Here is a 23325-nt window from a genome sequence, read left to right as displayed (position 1 = left end):
ATGCAGCAAGTAGCTAAATTTTTTTTTTAAAATAAATTAAATAAATAATCCCTTATCCTCAAATCAGGAAATAAAAGATTATAAAAGTCAGTGACATGGATTTCTACTAATGGTAGAACGATCACGTTTCTCCAACATGAGCAATAAAACTAAACACGATCCAGAAAACAAAACACTGTATATGCATTACTAATAAATTCACAGGGATTTGGATTTTATAATGTGATACAAACCAGAGACATCAGCAGTTTGAGATTTTTTTTCCCTTTCAGTTTTAAGAACAAGATCAAATTAATGTACGAACGCAAAAATGGGAGGGAAATAAATAAATAAATAAATGTGTGACTGTCGACAGGGGTGTGGTAGCTTAGTATATAAGGTGTTGGTCTACCGGTCATAAACTGCTACTGTGGGGCCCCTGAGCAAGGCCCTTAACACAATTGCTCAGTTGTATAAAATGAGCTAAACATGTAAGTCACTCAGAGTAAGGGTGTCTGCCAAATGTAAATAAATACATTCACACTAAATAGTCTTAAAATAAAAAAATAAATAAATAATAATAAAAAAAGGTAAGTATTGCTGCACTTAGGAGCTTGTGGAGTCAAAACCTGCTGATAGAATCACTTCAGCCCTGTTCTGACTGCTCCCTAAATGTCCATGTTAAAAGAACTATATAATTATTAGTGAATTGAATGATTGGTCCCTGCTTTTAACTGCATATAAGACTGAGCTTTTCCACAGAAATCATTCCTCAGTGCTGTAAAGGCTCATAGGATGGCAACTAGTCTAACGTTTTTATTCTTATTTTATTCTATTTTCCTCTGACAATATTTTTAAAAGTAAAATAGTGTATAATTTACCGGTACTGTAGTTAAAATCACAACATACCATTATTTATAACTCAGTAAATAATGGTTTGTTGTGATTTCAACCACAGTAACGGTAAATTATACACTAACCATGGCTACATTTCCTTGAGCTCACTGTAACAGATTAGCAAACGCTTTTAAATTGTACGCTCACGATTTGCGATTGAAGATGACAACGATGGAGTAAATTTAGAGAAGATATTTGTATATTTAACACATTGTTCTGCTGCACAGAGGGAAATGTGACCCAAAATAGTTTTAGCAGTTAACATGGAAACTTGGCAGAAGGAGATGTTTTGGCTCAGAACTTCCCTCTACTGAATATGGTCTATAATCCACCACATGTACAAAAGGTATAGAAAAAAAAAATTCAGCCTGTGTATCTGCTGCATTCGAGCACACGCTTGCCTATTTATTATTGCCCTAAAGACTTCAGGGTGTGATGGGAATACAAACTTTGCAGGTGTTGAGTCATAAAACATGAAGGTCTAGTGATTTATGTGATTATTGGCCATTTATCATTATACGGGTTTCTCTGGGAACAGAGGGCAGCGTCAGTGTTGTCTATTGTCACACTGGACACATTCATCCAATTTGAGATTTAATGTACGATCTTTAAAAAGTTTTGGGTGAATTGGTGCTTTAATAACAGGATGTATTTTAACAACTAGTTCTTTTTTTTCTCTTAAGCAGCAGAGAAATAAATAAAAAGAAAGAGCTCACTTGACTACATCTCAACAGGTCATTTGCTTTATCTTTCTATTTCTCACAAACAAACACACCTTTTCCTCCTCCTGCGGCTCGCCTCTGACCTCGGCCACCACAACCTGTCCAGCTCGGTGGCTAATTACACTCCCTTGAGCTGGTGCTTTGGGCACAGGGCCAGCGGCGAGAAGGCTCCTCACTGTGAGGCCTCTGTGCTCCGCCATCACTCTGACAGGCCTATAAACTAATTAGCCTAGCCATGAGAGTTAGGTCTTTTCCCTTGTGAGGAGCTTGCCCTGATGCTAACCTCTTTGTGCCCCGACGTCCTTTGAAAGAAGACAAGGTTGATGCTAAACTAGCCGTGACTTGCCTTGACTATAGGTTGGAGCTCTGGAGGCGGGGACAGAGAAAGAGAGAGAAAGAGAGAAAGAGAGAGAGAGAGAGAGAGAGAGAGAGAGAGAGAGAGAGAGAGAGAGAGACGGGGAAGCTCGGAGCTACACAATTAAGTTTTACAGATGGAAAATATGGATGAAGCGTCCGCATACCCGATGGCTAGGCAAAGACTGCGGTACCAATCGTTAATGTCCTCCTGATGGCTGGACATGAGGAGCAGCTTGGCTTTGGAGAAGGTCAACTGTAAGAGATGAGAAGACAGAAAACATGAAAGAAAGACAATGGACAGTCTTTAATATCACTTTGTTGCCAGATTCTCTATTCGGATTGGTAGACATATACAAGTTTAACAACAAACATATATGAGTTATTTAAAATAGCACAGGTGCTGATTAGGTGCAGCTTTGATAAGATGACGTCTAGTTTTTTTTTTATCCGATTATGGAACGAGTCAGCACTTAACTAATCAGTAAGTTTTCAGGAAACAGGAAAACTTTCAAGACAGAGGACCTCTGGGTAACATGACAATGTGGTATTATTATTATTATTGTTGTTATTAATAATAAACATTGGTAAAGAAAAAAAGCAAGGCAGGTGAGCGAATAACTTCAATTTTGTCAAAATGTTACTTAACATAAATGACACAAAGTCTTGTTCATTTATAATTTTAAAAGCAGTAATTATGTGTATAAGACTTGCTTTTACAGCAGACTAAGCAAATTCAGGTAACTCTGCTTCATCGCATCACCACTTCGATGATTATTTTCCTGTAACAGAATAACTGGTCGTGTTTTATCCCTTACATATACAAGTACAGAAGAATGAATTCTTATTCTTCACACTGTATGTCCCAGCTTGTTAGGAAGCTAGGGTCAGATTGCTGGGTCAGTGATGATACTGCACCTCTGGGGCCGAACTGGTTAAGGGCCTTGCTCAAGGGCTCAATAGTGGCAGTTTGGTGTTGTTCACAGTCTTCTGATTGGTACAGAACTATAACCACTGAGCCAACACTGCTCACAGAAAAAGAAGAGAGAGAAAGATCTTCTGTCGCTGATGACAGCTCTCAAGACACCGAGGCTTCAGGAGGACATGACACTTGTGCTCACTAGAGGGCAGCCCTGAACTACTAATCCCACGAATTTCACAGCACTACCTAGTGGCAAATGAAGATTGTTTACACTACCATTATTAGCCATGCTCTTCACAGAAATGAAGGGACATTAATTACCGAAAGTAATAGCAAGGGCAAGACAACACCTGCGGCCTTCTGTGCATCGCACGTCTCCTGCAAGAACCGAGCCTGACCTCATGAATTCACCTTCGACCACGGCGATTGTTCATGTACATGCCAGCATGTCAACTCACGAAGCAGGCCATCGACTAGAGAATAAAACAGCTGGAAGAAAACCAAGAGAGACACCTGTCGACCAAAGATGCACATTCAATGCTAATTTGGCGGCCCCCCTGCACTCGAGAAGTTAGTTCTCTAGCGTCTCTCTTTTCCTCCTGCTATCAGCCGGCTCATCCTCCGAGTCAACAGTAATTACCATCACTCATCCATGCTGAGGAGACTTTAGCGAGAGATTAGGCATGTCAAACAACACAATGGGTGCCGTCCAAGACCAAACAAAAGGCACTAGCTTTATCCTTGAATAATTACAAACCGGAACCCATTAGAGTGGATTATAATTGGGGGCCTGGAAAATATTAAATGACCTTTCACATTTACCTGGGGCCATTGGAACAGAGGAAACAGCAGCGGTTACCGGTGGCATATCAATAATCAGCTCTAATCTTTATTACAGCCAGGAACAGAATCCTAATGACGGAAAGACAAGGAAGCAAAGGATACTCAGTAAAAATAATGGCGTCGTCGTTAAATCTGGCAGAGGGGGTAAGGTCTGATTATATATTAAAAAAGATTAAGATTCAGAATGTACTATCAAAAGTGTTATCGAATTACAGAGTTCAGTGAGCGAGGAACAAGCTGGTGTGAAGTGCCATTTATATCAGGCGGCCACCGCGTGGGGGACGGGAGGCTTGATTTATGCACACGTAGATCCTGCTTCCATTGCGACGCGGTAATTAGGGATTTGTCACGCTATCTGACCCTCTTAGGTAAGAATGACTATGTATAATGTGAACGGCGAAGCACGAAGGCTATATTCATGGTGCACGTAATTTCGCTTGATTATTTATACATCAAAGAGATTCTGTCATGGATGCAGCATAATATTCAACAGGAGAAGGGGAGAGACAGAAGGACAGAAGTGACAGATAGGAGTGGAGAAATAAATAAATGGATATATAAACATGTGGAAAGGAAATCTTCAGTTTAGTTTTTTTTTTTTTTTTTTGTGAAAGAACCTCAGTCTCCTTTTACTTCTTCTTTCAAACTTTGCATATAGATTGCCATGGCATTTCCAGCTGTCAAATTTAATTTGCCTTTAATTCTTCATGGCATGGTTGAGGAGGGGCCTGAGAGTGCTGACAGTCTCTTTCGCCTCTGGTCCAGGTAGGAGGTGGGGTAGCACCAGGGATCGATAATGTGTCCTTATGAGAAATTACGCCTAATGCTATTGAGTATGCATTTGAGCCCTGGGTCGGATAACAAGCTAATGAAATGCCATTTCTTGCCATTAGATAACGTGCAGCGGCGGCAGCCTGCGAAGAGGCAGGATGGAGTGGGGCTGGAAAACGAGAAGAGCAATAACAGTGCTTGAGGAAGATGTATTTGCTGGTACAGAGGATGAGATGGCTCTCTGCTCTAATCTGATGGAGTGGTACGAGAGGGTTCCTCTTATCCCATCACGACAAGCGTTTAAGCAGTCCATCAGCCAGCTCTAAATGATGCCCAAACCATACAGGACATCACTAGGCCTCCCACATGATCTCAGCACATCTCCCATCTGAAATTATAGACTTGTGCTAGCTGATGCTTTGAGAATATCAAATGGTTCTTGCTTCATAGACACCAAAAATCATGTGACATTTAAGAAAATGTAGGATATGCTTTGGATTCTGCCCTCAAAAAAAAAAAGAAAAAAAAAATTTTAAATTTAAGAGATCTAAAATACCTTTTTTTTTTTTTTTTTTTTTTTTTAAACAAACAGCACAATCAAGCAGAGAGCAGAAGACAGAGATTACAGAACTCCTCATTCATGTAGTAACACTGATAAACACAGCATTCAAACTGTTTGGTTTGGACTGCAGTGGTTGAAAGTGCAATACGTTCAGCTGAATGTTTCACGACAGCACACTGATCATTTAGATGTAATTTGTCACCCGACGGCAACACGGGCCTGGAAAGAGATCAAGCAGCGAGGAGACACATTAAAGCTTGAACCGTTATGAGGAACTAGAGCAATTAGAGAGAGAAGAATGATGCATGGAGCATTTTTGCTAACTTGGGGATCCAATCTGTCTGAAATCAATTAATCTTTTAACCTCATGTGTGCTGAAATGTTGCACTTGATAGAGGGGATTTGCCAAGAATGTTGACAAATCTGAAAACTGCTTTAGACCTAATGGAGAAAACTTTTCAGTAATAATTCATTTTTTTAGCCTTTGTTTGGTGGAAATTTCCAGACTACTAAGTAAATATGTTTTGGTAAGTAGATGGCACGTCTTAAGTAGCCAAGTGTGTAGTACGAACACTAGTAATGTCTTAATTATGCTGCAGAACAGTTAAAACCCAAGAGATAACCCAAGAGACTTAATTTCACTGAAATCTTTGATATTCCAGGTATTTTAAATAAATGATATATAAAAATAATTTGAAGTAACAAGATGGCAAGTTTTTCTTATTTTGTGGTTGAATTTGTAGTGTTTTAACGTTTTTGTTTTGTCATTGAATAAATATTGAAAATATCTCATCAAACCCAAGTGAGAGTAGTGGCGTCTCTGCATCATACTGTTCTAAATACTATACATTGTAATGTATTTTTATCCCCTTTTACCAACAACTGAATAGAAATCGTCTTATCGGACATATTCGATCAGTATAAAGAAATGAATTATTTTATGGCTTATATACAAGTCTTATATAAAATGAGTAAGGACACTGTTGGCTTTTACACTGAAGGTGTGTTTTTCCCTTTGTTGAGATAACCGTACAAAGAATTGTATTGGTTGAAGGAAACACCTTCAAATTTTGCATGCTTATGAACAAGCACTTGGGGTATCTCAGACAGGAGAAAAGGGTTTGAAATCAATATTTACTTTCAAGATAGAAACATTTGTGTAGAAAAAAAAACCTTTAAAAAAGGGTAAATAATTAAAAATGATTGCGATGTAATAATGTGGCTTTATTTCCCACTCCAGCTACGTTATTACCTAACCCTTGTACAGGAGTATGTACAGCTGTACCAGCAAAGAGCATATTATAAATCATGCACAACCTTTTGTGTTCAAAGTTTGAACCTCTCGATAAGACTTGGCTTATTATTTGTATACAGTGTCTGTGGGTAAAAGTGTGCAAATGTTGCACAAGGATTTCATTGTATATAGATACACTTATAAACTGAAACAGTAATGTGCATGTCTCACTCACACTGATGAGGCCTCCCTGGCTCTTGGTATGGCCAAACACCTTGTCCACAGTGCACTCCTTAAGCGGGAAGACTCTCTGACAGGAAAGCTTGTCTCCATTTGTTGGATGCATAGGATTACACCGTTTGGCCTGAACCAAGATGTCTGAGAAGAGGAAAAACATCTTAGGTTTGGTCTCCGTGCCTTTAGGGGGCACCGTTTTCAGCCAACCTTCACGGATATACCAGCGACCTGACAGACGGAGGAGAAGACAGGAGAAAGAGCTCACATCAGGATTGAGTTTTCAGATTCATTAATACTCTGACTTATCCATTTACATCCAACATATACACTGGATGGTGTTTACAAAACCGCAAAAAGCAAAATCCCAGACGCAGTAGTTGTAGAGCTGTTGTGCTCTCTGCTCTCACTGACTGGCAGGTGTATGATGGCTACTAAATTGGATGCTGACATTTTGCAAGATAAGATTAAATTTCACTCTCGCCACCGATTCCTTATTTGCCCCGGCACACCTTGAGATTGCAGCCGAAGCAGAGAGTTCAAAATGGATACTCTGAGCAAAAAAAGAAGAGCTTTCTATGATTAGCGGAGGGGGCGAACAGGGGTCAAATTGCTTTTAAAATGCCACGGGTTTTAATATGTGACTACAATAAGGACACGGCGCGTGAGACTCTCAGGTGGTGTGTGAACATTAGATTTGATGGCTCCTGTAAATCGGTTAAATCCATTTAACTGGCCAATGTCTGCTTGCTGCTCAACAAATAGTGAGGTTTAAATCAGGAGGCCATCTCTGGGAGAGAGAGAGAGAAAAAAAAACCCCAACTCAATTCTAACAACATTAAGAAACAATATTGTCCCATGTGCCAGGGGAAACTACTCCTGTTGTAATAAGAGATAGATTACAGTCCCTTATGATATTCAGTCAGTTATGTAACTATTCTCAATAAGAGTTGTGTGCACTGACAAACATTTTCCATCAAAGTATCTTCACGTCATGGGATACAAGCCAAGCTTGGCGATCGTATTCTGTGTCAGAGTTTGGAATAATGGAGGTTTTTTTTTTAAAGAAACAAAGTAAGGAAATGGAAAGAAAGATGGAAAGGAAGGAATACTTTCTAGTGTGTCATGTTGAGATTCACAGCCTCACCAATCAGATACTCATTAAAAATACTAGCATCAAGTTTTAAGCCCCACCCACATGTATATATATATATATTTTAAACAGAACATCCAGTCCACACAAAAGCATCAATGTAAACATCATTTTGTTTTGTTTTGTTTTTTAACTTAAAAAGAAATTAAGGGAAAATATAGCTGTGTCTGAATATCCCTCCCCACACAACAGGTGAAAAGCAGTCAGCCAAAGCCGTACCTCCTGCTGAAACAATTACTTATGACTAGTGTACAGTTATAGAAATGAAATGATTAATAAATCAAACTTATAATCTGGTTGATTTCCCTTCAGAGTCTGGTTCCTCTTAAGGTTTCTTCCTCATATTGTCTCAGGGAGGTTTTCTTTGCCCTCATTGCCTCTCAAGTGTCAAGAAGCTTTTATTGTCATTTCAATAATACATATATGACACAGTACATAATGAAATGAGACAGCGTTTCTCCAGGACTATGGTGCTACATAGAACAGCACAGAGCTAATGGCTTAAAGTCGCCTTATCCACATAAATTGTATCGTATGTAATCGAGTGCAAACAGAGAGAGACAAAAAACAGTGCAGACAGAAAATACAAAACACTACAGGACAAATACACAAAATAGCATCGACCAGTGTGTATTCAAGTCAGTTCAATTCAATTTTATTTGTATAGCGCTTTTTACAATGGGCTTTGTCTCAAAGCTGCTTTACAGAACATAAACATAGAACAGAAGGTAAACATAAAGAGAAATAAGACCAGTGTATACTGTATGTTGTGCAAAATTAAAGGGTTGTACGCACGGGGGTGTTCTTGCAAACATATATAGACTTATGTAATAGCAGCAATTAGCTTGCTCTTTAGGGATGAATATAAATTTCAGTTTTTAATTTTCTAGTTTTTATTTTGAAAAATTTTTTATATCCCTGTAAAGTTGCTTTACGAAAACGTCCAAACCAAGTGCTATACAAATAAAACTGAACAGAAATACATGAATGATCCACTGCTTCTGATGAGATTCTGCAATATAGAACAAATGTACATCTTTATAAAGCAGCGAAACTGGAGCTGTCAAATCCAAACTAGCGAAAGACAGTGGATCGATTCTTTAGAAGTTGTTTCCTGTGGTTAGCTGTATTTGTTTAACAAACACCTGAGTAAACCTTCTACTTTTTGAGGGTTTAAACACAAATAAACATTTGTGGGGTTTTGGGGGAAATTTTTATTATTTTTTTTGCATACATCACTAACTAGCTAGCTACACCGAGTGGCAGCTGAGAGTCTGTCATGTATCTGTACGGCATTAAGGTGATGTTGAATGTCCCTGAAAAAGAACATGGAGCCTTCGATCTTTTTTCTCATATTGAATGCCGTAGTAATTGCACCACACAGCAACACGTTTATTGAGGGCAGAGTTGTTGTTTTGTTTTTATTGATGTTATTGTTGAATGCGACCCGGTCCAAAAAAATTAACATAATCCTTTTATCAGTGACCTGTTGATGTATGGAATATATTAAATGAGTATTTCCTTTCATTTAGGTGCTGTCATTCTGCCAGTTCCTTTGTCTATGCTTTAGACTGACACACTGACGAAAAACTCTGTCTGCTCCATCAACTGTGCGCAGTTCAAAGAGCAGGAACTTCGAGCGCCCCTCTCCATGTCGTACGCTTTCAACTCCCCCTGTCAAAGAGCACCTCTGCCCAGCTACAAAGGCCCGATGAATTTCTGGGTGCTAAAGGTTGCACTACAAAGGCTGCCGTGTCCTCCTGATGTGACCAGGCCAAAGACAGGGAGACACATGAAAGTCTGTGTGCGTATGATGGGTGCTAGATGACACCGAGCGTGATCATTGTTAATTTGAAGCTGGACTTGGTTTGATAGGTTATACTTTCATGTCGGGAAGCTACAAAGGCTTGGGAGGAAAAAAAACCTTTTCAAAGCCTGCAAAGCCACTCTTGACTCTCGAGACACTGAAGTTCTGTTCTTCCTGCTGAAATATATACATGTGCTCAAAGTTATGTCCTGCACTGGTCTTATGAAGGAAAAAGGAAAGAAAGACGTTGTTGGGTATCTTTAAGCATTGGTATAAGAAGAAAAGCAAGGTTGTGTTGTTAATCAATGATTTTTTTTTCTCCCCTGCCTCAGCGTCCCTCTTTGTCCTTTAGCGTGTAAAAAGGGGAGAGATGAGCTGGAGCTTGTGGACAGAAGTAGCAGTAGTGGCGGCAGAGCGCCCGCTCATGGCTCTCAGGAAACAGACAAACTGTCTGCTGTATCGATGTCCCATTGATTCAGCCTTTGCTTCTGAGAATCATTGCACCCTTATCTCCATGCTCATCGCTTAAAGAAATACTTCACCCGGACACGCATTAAATGTGTTTATGCTGCAATATTTGTGATGTGCTTAGTGATTCTGGTGCAAATTTGATTTTGCTGGGGTCCCTGTGATTCGTTCACAGATCCCCAGTCGCTGTACTAGGAAGTCGCCGGTAGGCATTCCATTCCTACTTCTGGTTGCCATAGCAATAACGTTTATCAGCGTGAAGTGCAACTAGCAATTAATTTTCTTGCCACTAAAATGAAAAGTTATGGAGGGAGATTTAGTGTTTGTTTCTAAAATTATGAAAGCAGTGTATATCTGTGCATCATATCATAGGAGATAAAGGAGAAGCTGTGTGTGTTCTACTGTCTTCAATACCATTGATAGTCACTGCATCAAGTCCTTCATATGCATAAAGTCACCAGCTCACGTTAAAAATAAATAACGCCCGGTCGCTTTGCAGCTGCGAACCACTGTACGTGTGAGTGTAGCATGAGAAGTTATTGGTTACAATAGTGAAGAAAAAGTCTTTTTTTGGAAGCTGATCTGTTAAGTGTACAGATGAGGAGGTGGGAGAGCTGGACAGACTAAAGCTCTGCTGCATTACATAGAGTTCAAGCAGGGGCTAAAACTTTCTGCACCGCTCTCAGCATACAGTCGAACTGGATTGTTGGTAATGTAGAAAACTATTAGCCAAAGTGAAATGAGACCCTTTTATCGGAGGTCATTTTAGATTCAGACTGGATTTTTTTCTTTAATAACATAGATGCCACTTGCATCAGCCTCTTTTGGGCACTTAGAATAAATCATGGATCAAGTGCAAGTCTGTGGAGTTTGCTCTCTTAAAAAGTCAGCAAGAGGTGGAGAAGTCTTAATGGACAAAAGCATGGAGCTTGGGAGAAATCTAGAGGCCTGAAAATCCTGCCCGTGAGGGAGAGTGAAAGGGATTTTTACACTTCCCACATCCGGCTCTGCGTGAAACGAGACCGCTGCTCGTTGGGTATTCATCGCCAGCCTCGAAACACCTTTGTGCACGCACACGTACACACTCTCTCACACATGCTCTCTCTTTCTCCTCGGCTTGCTTTTTATCTGCCGGTCCACAAGATGAGGAGAAGCGCTAATTGGTCCTGGGGGAGATTGGCAGGCCAAGGCATTGACGACAAGGCCCTCTCTGTCTTTCTCTCACTCTCGCTCTCTCTCTCTCCATCACTAGCTGTCTCTCTTTTGTTACACATGGCCATTCTCCCCTGGGACAAACAACAGGGGAAGAAAGGACCTCCACTCCACAAGTAGCGAAAGAGAATGGAAAGAGTGAAGAGATAAAGGACACTCTCCACCTTTCTAATTAACACAGGGAGCTAGTCAATGCTGTCGATTAATCCTCGGGCTCGAATATAAGATTATAACGTGCAAAATGCTCATCTTGTGTCAACGTCCATGTTTGAAACAGCCTTGTGTTCCCACCTGGTGAAAACTTCCTTCTCTTTCTCTTTCCAAGATACAGACAGAGAGAGATGGAAAGAGAGATAGAGGTTAGATGAAAGGAATAGCAGATCACAGACACTAACCTGGAGCCAGCAGCCTAGTGTTTCGGCCCTTGAGCACTTTCTGGACCCTCTGCAGCTGCAGGTGGTTCTCATGGCTGCGGGCGTTGTCCTGGATGCACTGGGCCACCTCGGAGACAGCGCTCACTGCCTCTGCAGCAACACACACAGACACACACACACAGCAGATGAAACACACACCTAGACTGCCCTGCAAACACAAGGATCTTACAGCTACATAGGCAAGCGTGAATTGTTTCTTAATAACATCTGTGAGTTTTGTGAAGTCAATACAGTGCAGTCTATAAGGATTCAGACACTGCTGCATTGCGTGTTGTGTCGACTCTCACACATGGTGTTTGAAACGGAAGAATGGCCGTGTACAGCCTTCCTGGCAGGAATTACAGTCATTTTTATATATACTTTAAGGAAGTGGTTCTCAAGTGGGGTCCAGTGACACTCAAGAGACAAAGTTTTTTTATTATTATTATTTGTTTATTATAGTAGTTGACATGAACTCAAACAAGCAGAACTATAAACAATGTCAATTTTCGACCGCATTTCTTCTGTTGGTGGAAAGTTTAAGAAAATATCTAAAATGACATGCTCACTGGATATGGCTTGGATAAAAGATCCAAGAGTATTACTGCACATATTTAAATAAGGATTTAAAAAAAAAAATTATGTTCATAAAACAAATCCATCCATTGCATTAGCTTTGCAGTTAAAAGGCAATTTAGAACCCCTGTTTAAAGCTGTTTGATGTTGCATTTGCATCTGAAACGTTTTGTGACTGAATCTGAGTACTTAATAATTCTCTTACTAAAGACAAGCTTAAAAAAACCTCTGAAAAAAGCAAGAAGTGAAAATTGGTGCATTAAAGGCCTGTCAGGATGGCATCAGGGTAAATACTCGCACACCCCCGCAGATTTAAGGAATTCGGCTGGAAATATTTTTCAACCAAGTAATAAAAAGATGAAGAATTCATCATATTCACACAAACACACAGAAACGCAGATTAGAAAAAGCTACACATCTGTTACAAGAGGATTTTCCGTGATAGAAAATAATCGACGATCGATCGTGAGATTTTTATTTTCACCCTCAATGTAAAATGACAACATATACAAATGAAATAAAAACAAATCAAAAGCATTTTACGGAAAATTATGCGAATAGATCTACTTATGCTAATAAAATGTTGTAAGTATAAAGAAAAATTGATTCTAACCATAACCTTTAAACTGTTGACTTTTTTTAAACAGGGGTATTTAGACCCAGCATTGGTGACAAATTAAAAGAAACAAGAGCATAAGGTTTTTAAATAGAATGTTGAGCCACTATAAGCCCATTCAGTGAACCCGCAGGTTCTGTGAATGGGGCGGAGTCATCCCGGATGAGACCACTCCCACCAGGAGAGAAAAGCAGGTCAGAAAGCCTTTTATATATTAGCAGAGAGACTTTTCTCGAAAAAGAGAAACGGACCCACACTCCGCCAGCCAAATGCCTCCATAACATTACAGAGCTGTCAGTTTTTCCCTTCATGTCGTTATTCTGTAGATAAAACTACAGTCAAGGTTTAAGTCTAACGTTTCGTATGTCTACCTGTATGGCAGATGGGGGCGTGCTTTAGCCGGAATCAATAGCAGAAACACAGGGAAGTGGGAAATTATCTTCTCTGTCTGTGTTTTATTAATGGTGGGTTTATAATAAATTGAAATCCACTCACAGCTGTAGCTTTTGAAAGACAAAAGTCTATTTTATCTTTTTTTCTTTTTGTATCTTTTTCCAAAATTGTGACCTTGGCTATGACCAAAGTGCTAAGGGATAGAAAAGAAACCTGTGACTGTGTATACAATCATTCAAACTGCATTACACAGATGGCTAGGATTAAACAGGCAGCTAAATTATGATTAAATGGCATGTTACAGGAACAGGAAGGAAAGATTTTCTGCAATCTGAATGCCAAAATGGGAGGGAAAAAAAAATCTTCATGTGGAGTGTGCTGCTTTCTGTCATGGAAAAAAACTGCAACTTGGGCAACAGCATGGGTGAAAGCCAGCATGAAGGCAGGTCAGGGGAGAAACACAAACAGTATACAAACACAGCATGACCACACATATATACACTACATATAGAGCTGTAGTACCTACGTTGACAACGGCATGAATGCTGTATACCCTCTTCATCCTTTTATCTGTCATGGTTATCTTGAAAAATTACCTTTAGTACTGTCTAAACATTTCCTTAAGTTTTTTTCATATCATCTATAACAAAATCTCCAAGATGGTAGTTGCCTAATTATCTCACTTTCATTTTCATAGCCTAATGTACATATGATGTGTTATATTAGAGTTGATCTCTAATAATAATATTAAGTGATTGGTAACATTATAAACAGCAGCTACGCTAACTTCTCTCCAATTGCTTCTCTTTTTCTGCCCATCCTGAGGCATCCAGAAGTTGTGCCAGCTCCAGTTGTGTTCTACTTCATGAAGATTTTAGACCTCAAAGAGAAGAGGCCAACCCCTTGAGGATCCCGAGGCATTTAGAGATGTACCAGCTCCAGCTGGATTCCCCATCATGATGATTTCGGACATTTGAAGAGAAGTCGCAGAGCCCATGAGGACTTGAGATTAAGCTCTTAATCAGTACAGATGAGCTAATTTATGAGTTGTTTAAGAGCTCCAATTGACTGTAGAAAGGACATTATTTATAATCACACTTTGGTGTTTATGATCATTCACACACTCAGGTGTTACCCAAATGAGGATGGGTTCCCTTTTGAGTCTGGTTCCCCTCATGGTTTCTTTCACACACCATCTAAGGTAGTTTATCCTCACCACACTCACCTCAGACTTGCTCATTAATACATTTAAATGAATGAAAAAAACATTGTGTTCTGTAAAGCTACTTTGAGACGATGTCCATTGTTAAAAGTGCTATATAAAATAAAATAGAATTAAAACCAAGTGGACGCTCATCTTTTATACAGTATGTGATTAGAAATAAGTCTGATTTGCCGTGTGTGCAAACAAATTTCAAACCTTCAAAACAGATAAAAAATTTAAATTTCTAGTGTCTTAATCATGCATGTGGGATCAGAAGGTTGTGAGTTTGAATCCCAGGCCCACCAAGATGCCACTACTGGGCCCTTAACCCTCAATTGCTCAGCTGTATAAATGAGAAAAATGCATGTCTCTCTGGACAAGAGCGTCTGCCAAATGTCATAAATGGAAATGTTAAGAAAAATGTACTCCATAGTCACCAGTGGTCAAAGACCTACATGTATACTAGACCATTTGCATATACTGAATTCTAATGACAAAACTAGCTTCTGTATAATTCCAGTTTCAGACTGGACTTATGTGATGCGAGGTGTTTATTCAAGGTATCACTCGTTTCCCCTAGATATGAATTGACAATAGTGGACAAGCCCTCACTATTTCCCCATGCAAACACATCTACATGTACTGCACGTGTACACTCTGTACATATAAACAGAACGTGTTTGATTTTTTTTGACATCAACCCCCTGGAGACAGATGACCCAGCACGAGTGTATTAACACATGCAGACTGTACTGATTGAGTGCGATATGCCGCTGTGCAGTGTGTGTATATGCTTGAGTCTCCTTTAATTAGCCATAGTATGCAGTCCTGCTCACAGGCTGCAGGAATGAGCCCTAAATCCTGGACATGAGTGAGTATTTTAGCTCTTCCGGTTCCATCGGCCTGAAAGAATTTTCTTTTTGTTTGTTTGTTAGTTTTATAAATAGGTTTGTGGTTTAATGTCTTAAATGAGGTCCAAGATATTTCAAGAATCTCAACCTATTACAATCTCAAGATATTTTAAAATTTTTTTCAACAAAATAAAATCTATCAGTAATAACCCATGTGTATTTTTTTAAGCTTTTACAATTGCTAACAAGTGGGTAAATGGGACTACAGACGTTTTTGGGGACACCAAGCACAGAGGATCCTTATAAGGAAAAACGTTTTTAAAATAAAGATGGAAAGCGTAGTGGTGGTCACGTTGAAGTCGTGCGACCACTGTGTATTTCACTTATAGCGTTCAACATCTACAGATGGTATATTTAGGCTTCAAAATTAGCAGTCTTGTTCATTTGTGAAGATTATTTTGATTGGAAAACGTTATAAACTGTTGATCACTGAGCGTATCGTCTGTAATAATCCAACCGCCAAAAATCCTATAGCTGTTTTGTTGAAGGAACCAGGAACGTGCTCACGTTTGGGTCGGCCTAGAAAACACGTCGTTTATTATTATAGTACCAGGACTATTAAGATCTCGTAGAGACCTGATTTTAAAGGAGAAGTTAGTGAAATTGTACGTCACAACAAATCTTTTGCACAAATTTGATTCTACCTGCATCCAAATCATGAGTTCTTGTACATCAAGCAGAGTTAAGATTGCTGAACAGAACTTAAACTGTTTTGTAACTAAATGACACACAGAGGTGACGCTTGCTGTGCTTCAAATAATACATTTTCAGTTACATAACACGAAAGCTGTGAATAAACGGTTTGGCCAATTATTGTGTGCTGAGTATATTCGTCTGCACAGGCATTAGCGCAGTTGAAAACAACATGCAGCAGATGGATACTAATTTTACATTCCACTCTTTGGGCTTGCAGTAGAGGCAGTGCAGTCGTTTCTTCATGATAAAATAATTAGACTAATTGGAACACTTATCCTCAGAACAATTCTATAAATTACAGCAGAAACCGAAGAACGAGTCGTGTCTCTAGTTTGAAGTTATAGTGTACGTTATTATGAGCAAAGGCATCTGAAAGATTCCTGATTCTTAAAGTTTCTATGCAGAGGTTTTCTTTTCCCTATAGATATGTTTGAATCTCAGTTATAATCTCTCAATGACACTAAATCCTTTAACCACCCAAAGAACCATGAACTAATAGCTGTTTTATTTTGAAGGTTTCTACAAATCTGGCTGATAAATGCAGTCTACCTCAGCAATGTATTTAGGGACAGGGTATGAATCTTTAAGGCCTGCATTATACACTTTTCTTCTTTAAAATTTTGAAGAAAATGTCAGAGGGAAAAGGCGGTTTGGTGGCTTAGTGGCTTGCTTCACATCTTCATGGTTGGGGATTTGATTCCGAGGTTTCCTCCTGGTTCTCAGGTTTCTTTCCCCAGTCTAAAGACATGCATTATTGGCCGATTGGCATCTCTAAATTGTCTGTGGGGTTTGATTGTGGCCTGTGATTTGTTTGCATCCTGTCCAGGGTGTACCCTGGCTTGATTCTAGAGTCCCCTGGGATATAATCCAGGTTCTGTGGAACCCTTTGTAGGAAACCTAGTGGAAAAAAATGAATGGATGGATGGATGAATGTGCACACCAGCATTTCTGTTAAACTTCTATTTGCAGTAAATAAAGGCTGTGAAGCAGCCTGATGTGGAGCAGACTTTCTGTTGTCACCAAGATGTGGAATTTGTTTCATTGCTCTTTTCCCACAGCCTTTTGCCAAAAAAATAAATGTTTTTCCTGGACTGCAGTTTTTATACATTTTGTCAAATAAATGGATAATGTGTATGGTGCATTTAACTAAATTTTGACTGATTCGTTTCATTTCCTTAATGAGCAAGCCAGAGGTGATGGTGGTGTGGAAAAACTCCTTGAGACAGCAAGAGGAGGAAACGTTGAGGAGAACCAGCTTCAAAAGGGAAGCCATTCTCTGTTTTTGGTTCAATAAAGTATCCATCTATCTATCAAACTGAAGCAATTCACTGTTTAGTGATTCTAGCGATGCCAATCCTAAAACTGTCGAAGGAAGAACGTTTACAACCGTCTGTAAAGTTTCTGAGTGCCATCTATGGTAATCTTATAGTGATCTATAAACTATGCATGAACGGTCATCTTCACCTACTGTATAGTTAGATATGGAGATAGTTTTGTGGAGACAAAATGCTACTGTCACAGAAAATGAATCAACAGGTTTTAACCAAATGTTTAAGCTTAAGCTTTACAGTAGTCAGTTGTGAATCACAATAAAAATACCATCCATGGAGGTATCCATCCATCCCTGCATAAAACTGTGTGTTCGACAGAGCCTTCCTTTCTGAATTAACGACCAAAAACCTCTCATTATACATTCCGCAGACAGTTTCTCCCCATCACTTTTTTTTCTTTCCACATTATCCATTGAGTGTGTTTAAATGGAAACTCTTGAGTGTTAACTTTTTTTAATTAACCTTTGACAGTGCTGGATTGGTCAGTGGGTGGCTGTCATGCTGGCTGGCTGACAGGCATGCAAAAGTATGTGCTGAAAAGGTGCTTTAATTTATGATTGACGAGGAGTGTGAAGTGCGGCAATTACCACAATTAAAGCTGTGCCACATAAAACGTCAAAGGGTGGGGGTATTGAGAAAACACTCCAATACAACAAGGGTGGAACTAGCAAACAACAGAGCCTGCTGGAAAATTCTCAGTGCTGGTTTGCTTAATCAGATGCAACGTGATTTGTCTGGGGTTGTTTTTAAATAATTCCCTTTACAATGTGCTTGGCCTGGGTGTGCAAACCCCCACCGCCCCCCTAATAAAAGCAGACGAGCAGAAAAAAAAGGGCTTTAATGAGAAGAGGAAGCGATGGCATGAGGGGCAATTTTGGATATGTACCTTCATCTTAGAATCAGGCGCGGTTTTAATTTGTAAGCAAAAGCAGCACGAAACCAATGAGATTTTAATTGATACACATAAATAATTCTGTGTGTACACTTGCGCTTAAGTCTGATTTGCTGTTTATTTGACGATAGAAATTAGTCATTATCGGAGCTTCTGTTGACTGTGGAGATTTTATTTATTTATATTTTACACGGTTGATATCCTCTGATCTGGTCCCAATTAATTTTGTCAAAATCCACACGGGGAATTTAGACTCACGTTAAGCTTCGCCGTACTTTCATCCTCTGCGAGAGCATCAGCAGTAACGGCTGTGACAATAATAACAAATGAACGATGAAAGGAGAGCCCAAAGTTACTCTGTTTGTCACCCTAACAAAGACAAGAGAGGCTCTTTTCCTCTGCAAGCGAAAAAACTTCACAGGCAGATTTGTTTTTGCCACCATATGCACCACTTTCTGCACCTTTTTCCCCCCTCCAGAGGGCCCAAGGTATCATTGCTTAGCGGAGCAAAAGCAAAGCAAGATCACACGAGTGCTGAATGATCTTTAGAGGTTTCTCGAAAAGTGACAAACTAGAATGGAAGGCAAACGTGTAATAAGCGTGGATTTGGGTGACTGATTTTTTTTTTTTGATGCAGATCTTGACAATAAAAAGATAATAAAAATAATCCAGGTTGGATGAACCCATCAACATTTTTGTCACAAGGATGAGAGAGTGTTTGTTGAGCTGTGAGACAGAAAAGGCTTGAAACGCTTACTTGAAAGCTGCTGGAACTCTGGGTTGTCTGGACTGGTGTTCTCTGTCAAGTCTCTCAAGAAATTATTGTACCTGCAGAGAAAATCCACAAATAAGCAACAGTGAAACAACATGCGTTTTTGGAAGATGAATAAAAATACAACTTTAAAGATGGGGAAAAAAAAACAAAAACTTAAAAAGCACACAGGTGAGAGGGCTAGACAGGCAGCATCACAACACGAGATTATTCCTACCAAGAAAATATCAGGTCACTTAAACAAGTGCTTTTGGTAAATAAATAATAAAGAGTATAAATAAAGAGCCATTTGATTTTACTCATCCCCAATGAATCCAAGTCTTCTCATGGTGAGAAATGAGGGAACAGGAAACGAGAAAATGTGATAGGAAGTGAATATATTTCCTGTCATACTCTACACATAAACAAGTGAATGGATTTGACAGGGTTAAGCTCCACACATTAAGGAGAAATTAAATATTGATTATTGTGCTATCACCAGCCTGTCCAAAGATAAAGGTTATTAATGGCCGACCAAATGAAGGGCCCTATTAAGGAAATGACCCCTATCGCAAGGTGAGAGTGAATTGAGAGGAAGAGAAATTTGGGGGTAATTTATTTCACCGTTTCTGAGGCTGAGATAAAGACAGAGTGAGCCTTAATACTGGAGATTACAGCTCACTTAAATAGAGTCCAGTGCCTGCTGACATCAAAGACCTCGTGCAATTCAGGCGGCACTCAAAAGTTACGGACTGTTCGATCCTCCGTGGGCTTTGCCACTTACTGGAAATCTTTCAAGAGATTTCGGGGCGAATCCGTTTTCAGGCATATATTCTTCTAAACATGCTTTGTGAATAAAACGTTTCTCAGTGAGTATAGCAATAATACATTTATGAAATGATAGATCACATTCAGAGAAAAGGCAATGATTTGATCAGAGCCGTTCTCAAATGATATCCTCTTAAATGCAGTCTCACTTCCAGAGTGTTTCTCTTTGATGATATACACTCACTCATCAGCCAATCGTCTGACTGCAGTTCAATGAAGGTCAAGGGCTTCAGTTAATGTTCACATCAAACAATAGACTAGGGGAAAAAAAGAGATCTCAGAGACTGTGACAGGGTTGCGGGTTTGAGTATTTCAGAAACTGCTGATCTTCTGGGATTTTCACATATTACCGTCTCTAGAGACAGAAAGGTGCAAAAAATGGGGGAAAAAGTAAGTAACAGAGAGGTCAGAGGAGAATGGCCAGACCCATTAAAGATGACGGGTAAGCTACAGTAGCTCTAAATAACCACTCTCTACAACTGTGATGAAAAACATCTCAGAAGGAACATCATGTCATATTTGAGGTGGATGGATACAAGACGAGATGACCACATCAGACTCTACTCCTGTGAGCCAAAATCAGCCCTCGGAGGCTACAGTGGGCAAAGGCTCACCGTAAAAGGGCAGTTCAAGCCTGGCAAAATGTCACCAAGTCTTCTGCTGTTGTAACTCATCCACCTCACATATGACATGATCATTATGAGATGCTTTTTTATGAGTGGTCATATATGATCATTATTTATAAATCACACTCCCAAACGAGGATGATGCATCTTTTGAGTCTGGTTCCTCTTAAAGGTGTCTTAATAATAATAATCTTAAACGTCTTATGTTCTGTAAAGCTGCCTTGAAAAATGTCCATTGTTAAAAGCACTATACAAATAAACTAAAGTAAATAGAAAATTGAGAACCAAGAATTTATTTTGACGCCATTTACGTGATAATTTCCTAGTCGATTGTTTTAAGGTTCGTGTGTGGTCAGTCTACCAGGGTGGTAGTTTTTTCCTCTTTGATTATTTTCCTTTTAAATGAACCTACTAAAACTACTAATAAACTAGGATGTAGTAAAAACACTGACTAAGAAGCCATTTGCCTGATCAATATCAGACAGTGATCGAATCATGGATGAGATTGCTGGTAAATTTCTCTGCAGTAGCAGGCATAAATGTACTTTTAACATGGCAAATTGCATATATTGTTCAAGAACCATTTTTAAAACAAAAAGAGGTAATGGTCTGAGATACCACAATTAATGCTTTGTCTAAAGAAACAACTAGGTTTGAAATGAAATCTGCAAATTCACAAAGAAGTTCAGAATATGGCCTGTGAGGTCTGTAAATAACAGTTAGTGGAACTGACTCGGTAGAGTTATTTTTTGTGGCTAAGTTTTTGCATGGTGCCTAGCTTATCATCATAAATAACTGCGACACCTCCTCCCCAGCCTGATGTATACCTATAACTGGGTGGAATAGCTTCATTTAATGTGAGAAACTTGTTTGCTTCAATCCATGTTAATGTCCAATACTAAACTTCTGATCAGTAATCACTTTATTAATAAGTGCTTTAGATGCAAGAGATTTTATGTCCAAGCTTCAGATCAAAGGTGCTTGCTGTGCATTCATTATGATCTAATTTTATGCTAATCAGGTTACTAAACAAACTTTGTGATTATACATTTTTGCTTATCTCGGGAAACAGACACAGTCTCTGCCTTTTGGCAGTCAGAGTAATATTGTAGAGGTTTGTAAATTCGAAGGCGGCGTCTGAAGCTGTAGTATGCTCTGGCCCTCATCCCCATGCAGTGTTGCGATGTAGCTTACAGCAGGTTATGGTTGAAAACGACCTTTGAGATTCTATGCTTGCTTAGGACCCTAAGGATACCTGCTACGTCTGGCACCCGAGCTCCCGGAATACAGTTTCTCAGCGGGTGCCTCTCTGAGGAAAGCAAACCTGACATGTGAAACAGAGAGGAAGGTGCACCTATAGGCGAGCCTTAGCGTTAACCATCACCCATTCGCCCCGCTGTGATGTCTTTAATGCCAGAGTTAGGGTTTTCTAACTCTCCCTAATTCATACAAGCTTTGCCCTACAGACACTACACTACTCTTACTATAGCTAACCCTCTTTAGCATCTGGTTGTGCACCTCTGAATCGAAAATCTACTCCATCATAGAGCTAACTAACACAGTTATAACAAGTAAAATTAACAAGAACAAGTGAGGATAAATTACTAAACATCCTGCAGCTCACATGCTGTACAAGCTGAATGTTTGCCACACCTAAGACACTTTCTTTAAAAGGTAGGGAAAAAGTTGGTTTGTAAACACTTCTTTATTCATTCTTAAAACAGATGAATATATCCTGACTTAGAGCATTATTAAAGGACCTGATGGTAAGAAAAATGGCTGCCTGATTCAAACAGTTGTCACATTTATAATACTTTCTGAGCTGGAAAGTTACGATTTAATAATCGAGAGCTGCAGCAGCACATGACTTAATTGAAGTAAAGTGATGTGAAAGAAAAAAAACGTCATAATAACCATCTGCCCCACGGCCATGTTTGAATAACAAACAAACAAACGGCAGGCGCTTTGAGCCCCCGTCAGCCTCCAAACTGCGAGTAGCATTTTCTTTAAACTTCACTTCTTTAATGCCGTTTTAGGAAGCTGATACTTCAAGGCCTTAGTGAAAGAAACTTCTGCAATAAGCCTTTCAAATTTGCACTCTTCCCCTCTAACAAGGAGTTGAGTCAATATAGCATGCATACCAAATCCTGTTGAAGTCATGCAGGTATGCAGTAATGGGTATTTATTTACAGCAGTACAAAACTTTTGATGAAATAAAAAGAAAAAAGAAAAAAAAGAAAGAAAAAAAATCCCAGAATGTGCACACTCGTTTATTCCTGATGATGTACTCTGTACATCCCGGACAGTCTTATCAGGGAATTTGCTGTACCTCACCTGAATTATCAAGCATCTTGCTTTGAATCTGAAAAACAGATTTTCTTATTAAAAAAAGGAGAGAAAGAAAAACAGATGCGAACGGCATCTGTTGAGAAGCAGCAAAACATCTCACAACTCAGATGAACCTGAGCGACTACGTACGGAGAAATCTCCACATCTACATTACTACACATTCTGGCTCTTATGGTGATTTGAACAGTCACCAAAAAAAACTGACAAACAGAACAAACTGTGGAGAGTGGAGCGTGAGGAATCCAGGTTTCAGGGTTTCAGCCTGAACACAACACACTGTGCACCGAATTGTAACTAAAAACCAAACGAGCTAGGAAATTTCATGATATGATCTATATAGAGGTAAAATACCAAAATATAGTTTTCTAAGGTAAGAGCAGTATTTATTTATTAAAAAATAATAATAATTAACACATGGAGTTGAGTAGATGATTCAATTATGTAGTGACTATATACAATTGTAAGTTTTTTTTTACACAGATTTTTCCTCCTCTTTAGTGTTAATTGTGGTTTTAATCTATAATTAAACCATAGAAACTGTAAACCACAAAAAAAAGAAAAACAAATCAAACCTTTAGTTA

General features: G+C 39.2%; 1 protein-coding gene across 4 annotated transcripts in view; it reads right to left on the bottom strand.

The window, feature by feature from the left end:
* Positions 1-23325, bottom strand: part of arhgef39 (Rho guanine nucleotide exchange factor (GEF) 39) — a 48454-nt gene that overhangs the window by 3341 nt on the left and 21788 nt on the right. For 2 of the 4 annotated variants that reach the window (XM_027151909.2, XM_027151910.2), the window contains exons 6-9: positions 18948-19018; positions 11554-11682; positions 6520-6749; positions 2120-2208 (exon numbers count right to left, since the gene is read on the bottom strand). In XM_027151909.2, the coding sequence (XP_027007710.2) occupies positions 2120-2208; positions 6520-6749; positions 11554-11682; positions 18948-19018 (519 nt within the window). Of the gene's footprint in view, positions 1-1651; positions 1965-2119; positions 2209-6519; positions 6750-11553; positions 11683-18947; positions 19019-23325 lie in introns of all 4 variants that reach the window. The other 2 variants (XR_007138728.1, XM_047804394.1) reach the window with 2 other exon arrangements.

The sequence above is a fragment of the Tachysurus fulvidraco genome, chromosome 19 (assembly GCF_022655615.1).
Source record: "Tachysurus fulvidraco isolate hzauxx_2018 chromosome 19, HZAU_PFXX_2.0, whole genome shotgun sequence".
Taxonomy (NCBI): domain Eukaryota; kingdom Metazoa; phylum Chordata; class Actinopteri; order Siluriformes; family Bagridae; genus Tachysurus; species Tachysurus fulvidraco.
Note: the sequence above shows the minus strand (reverse complement) of the source record. Positions and strands in the feature narration are given on the sequence as shown.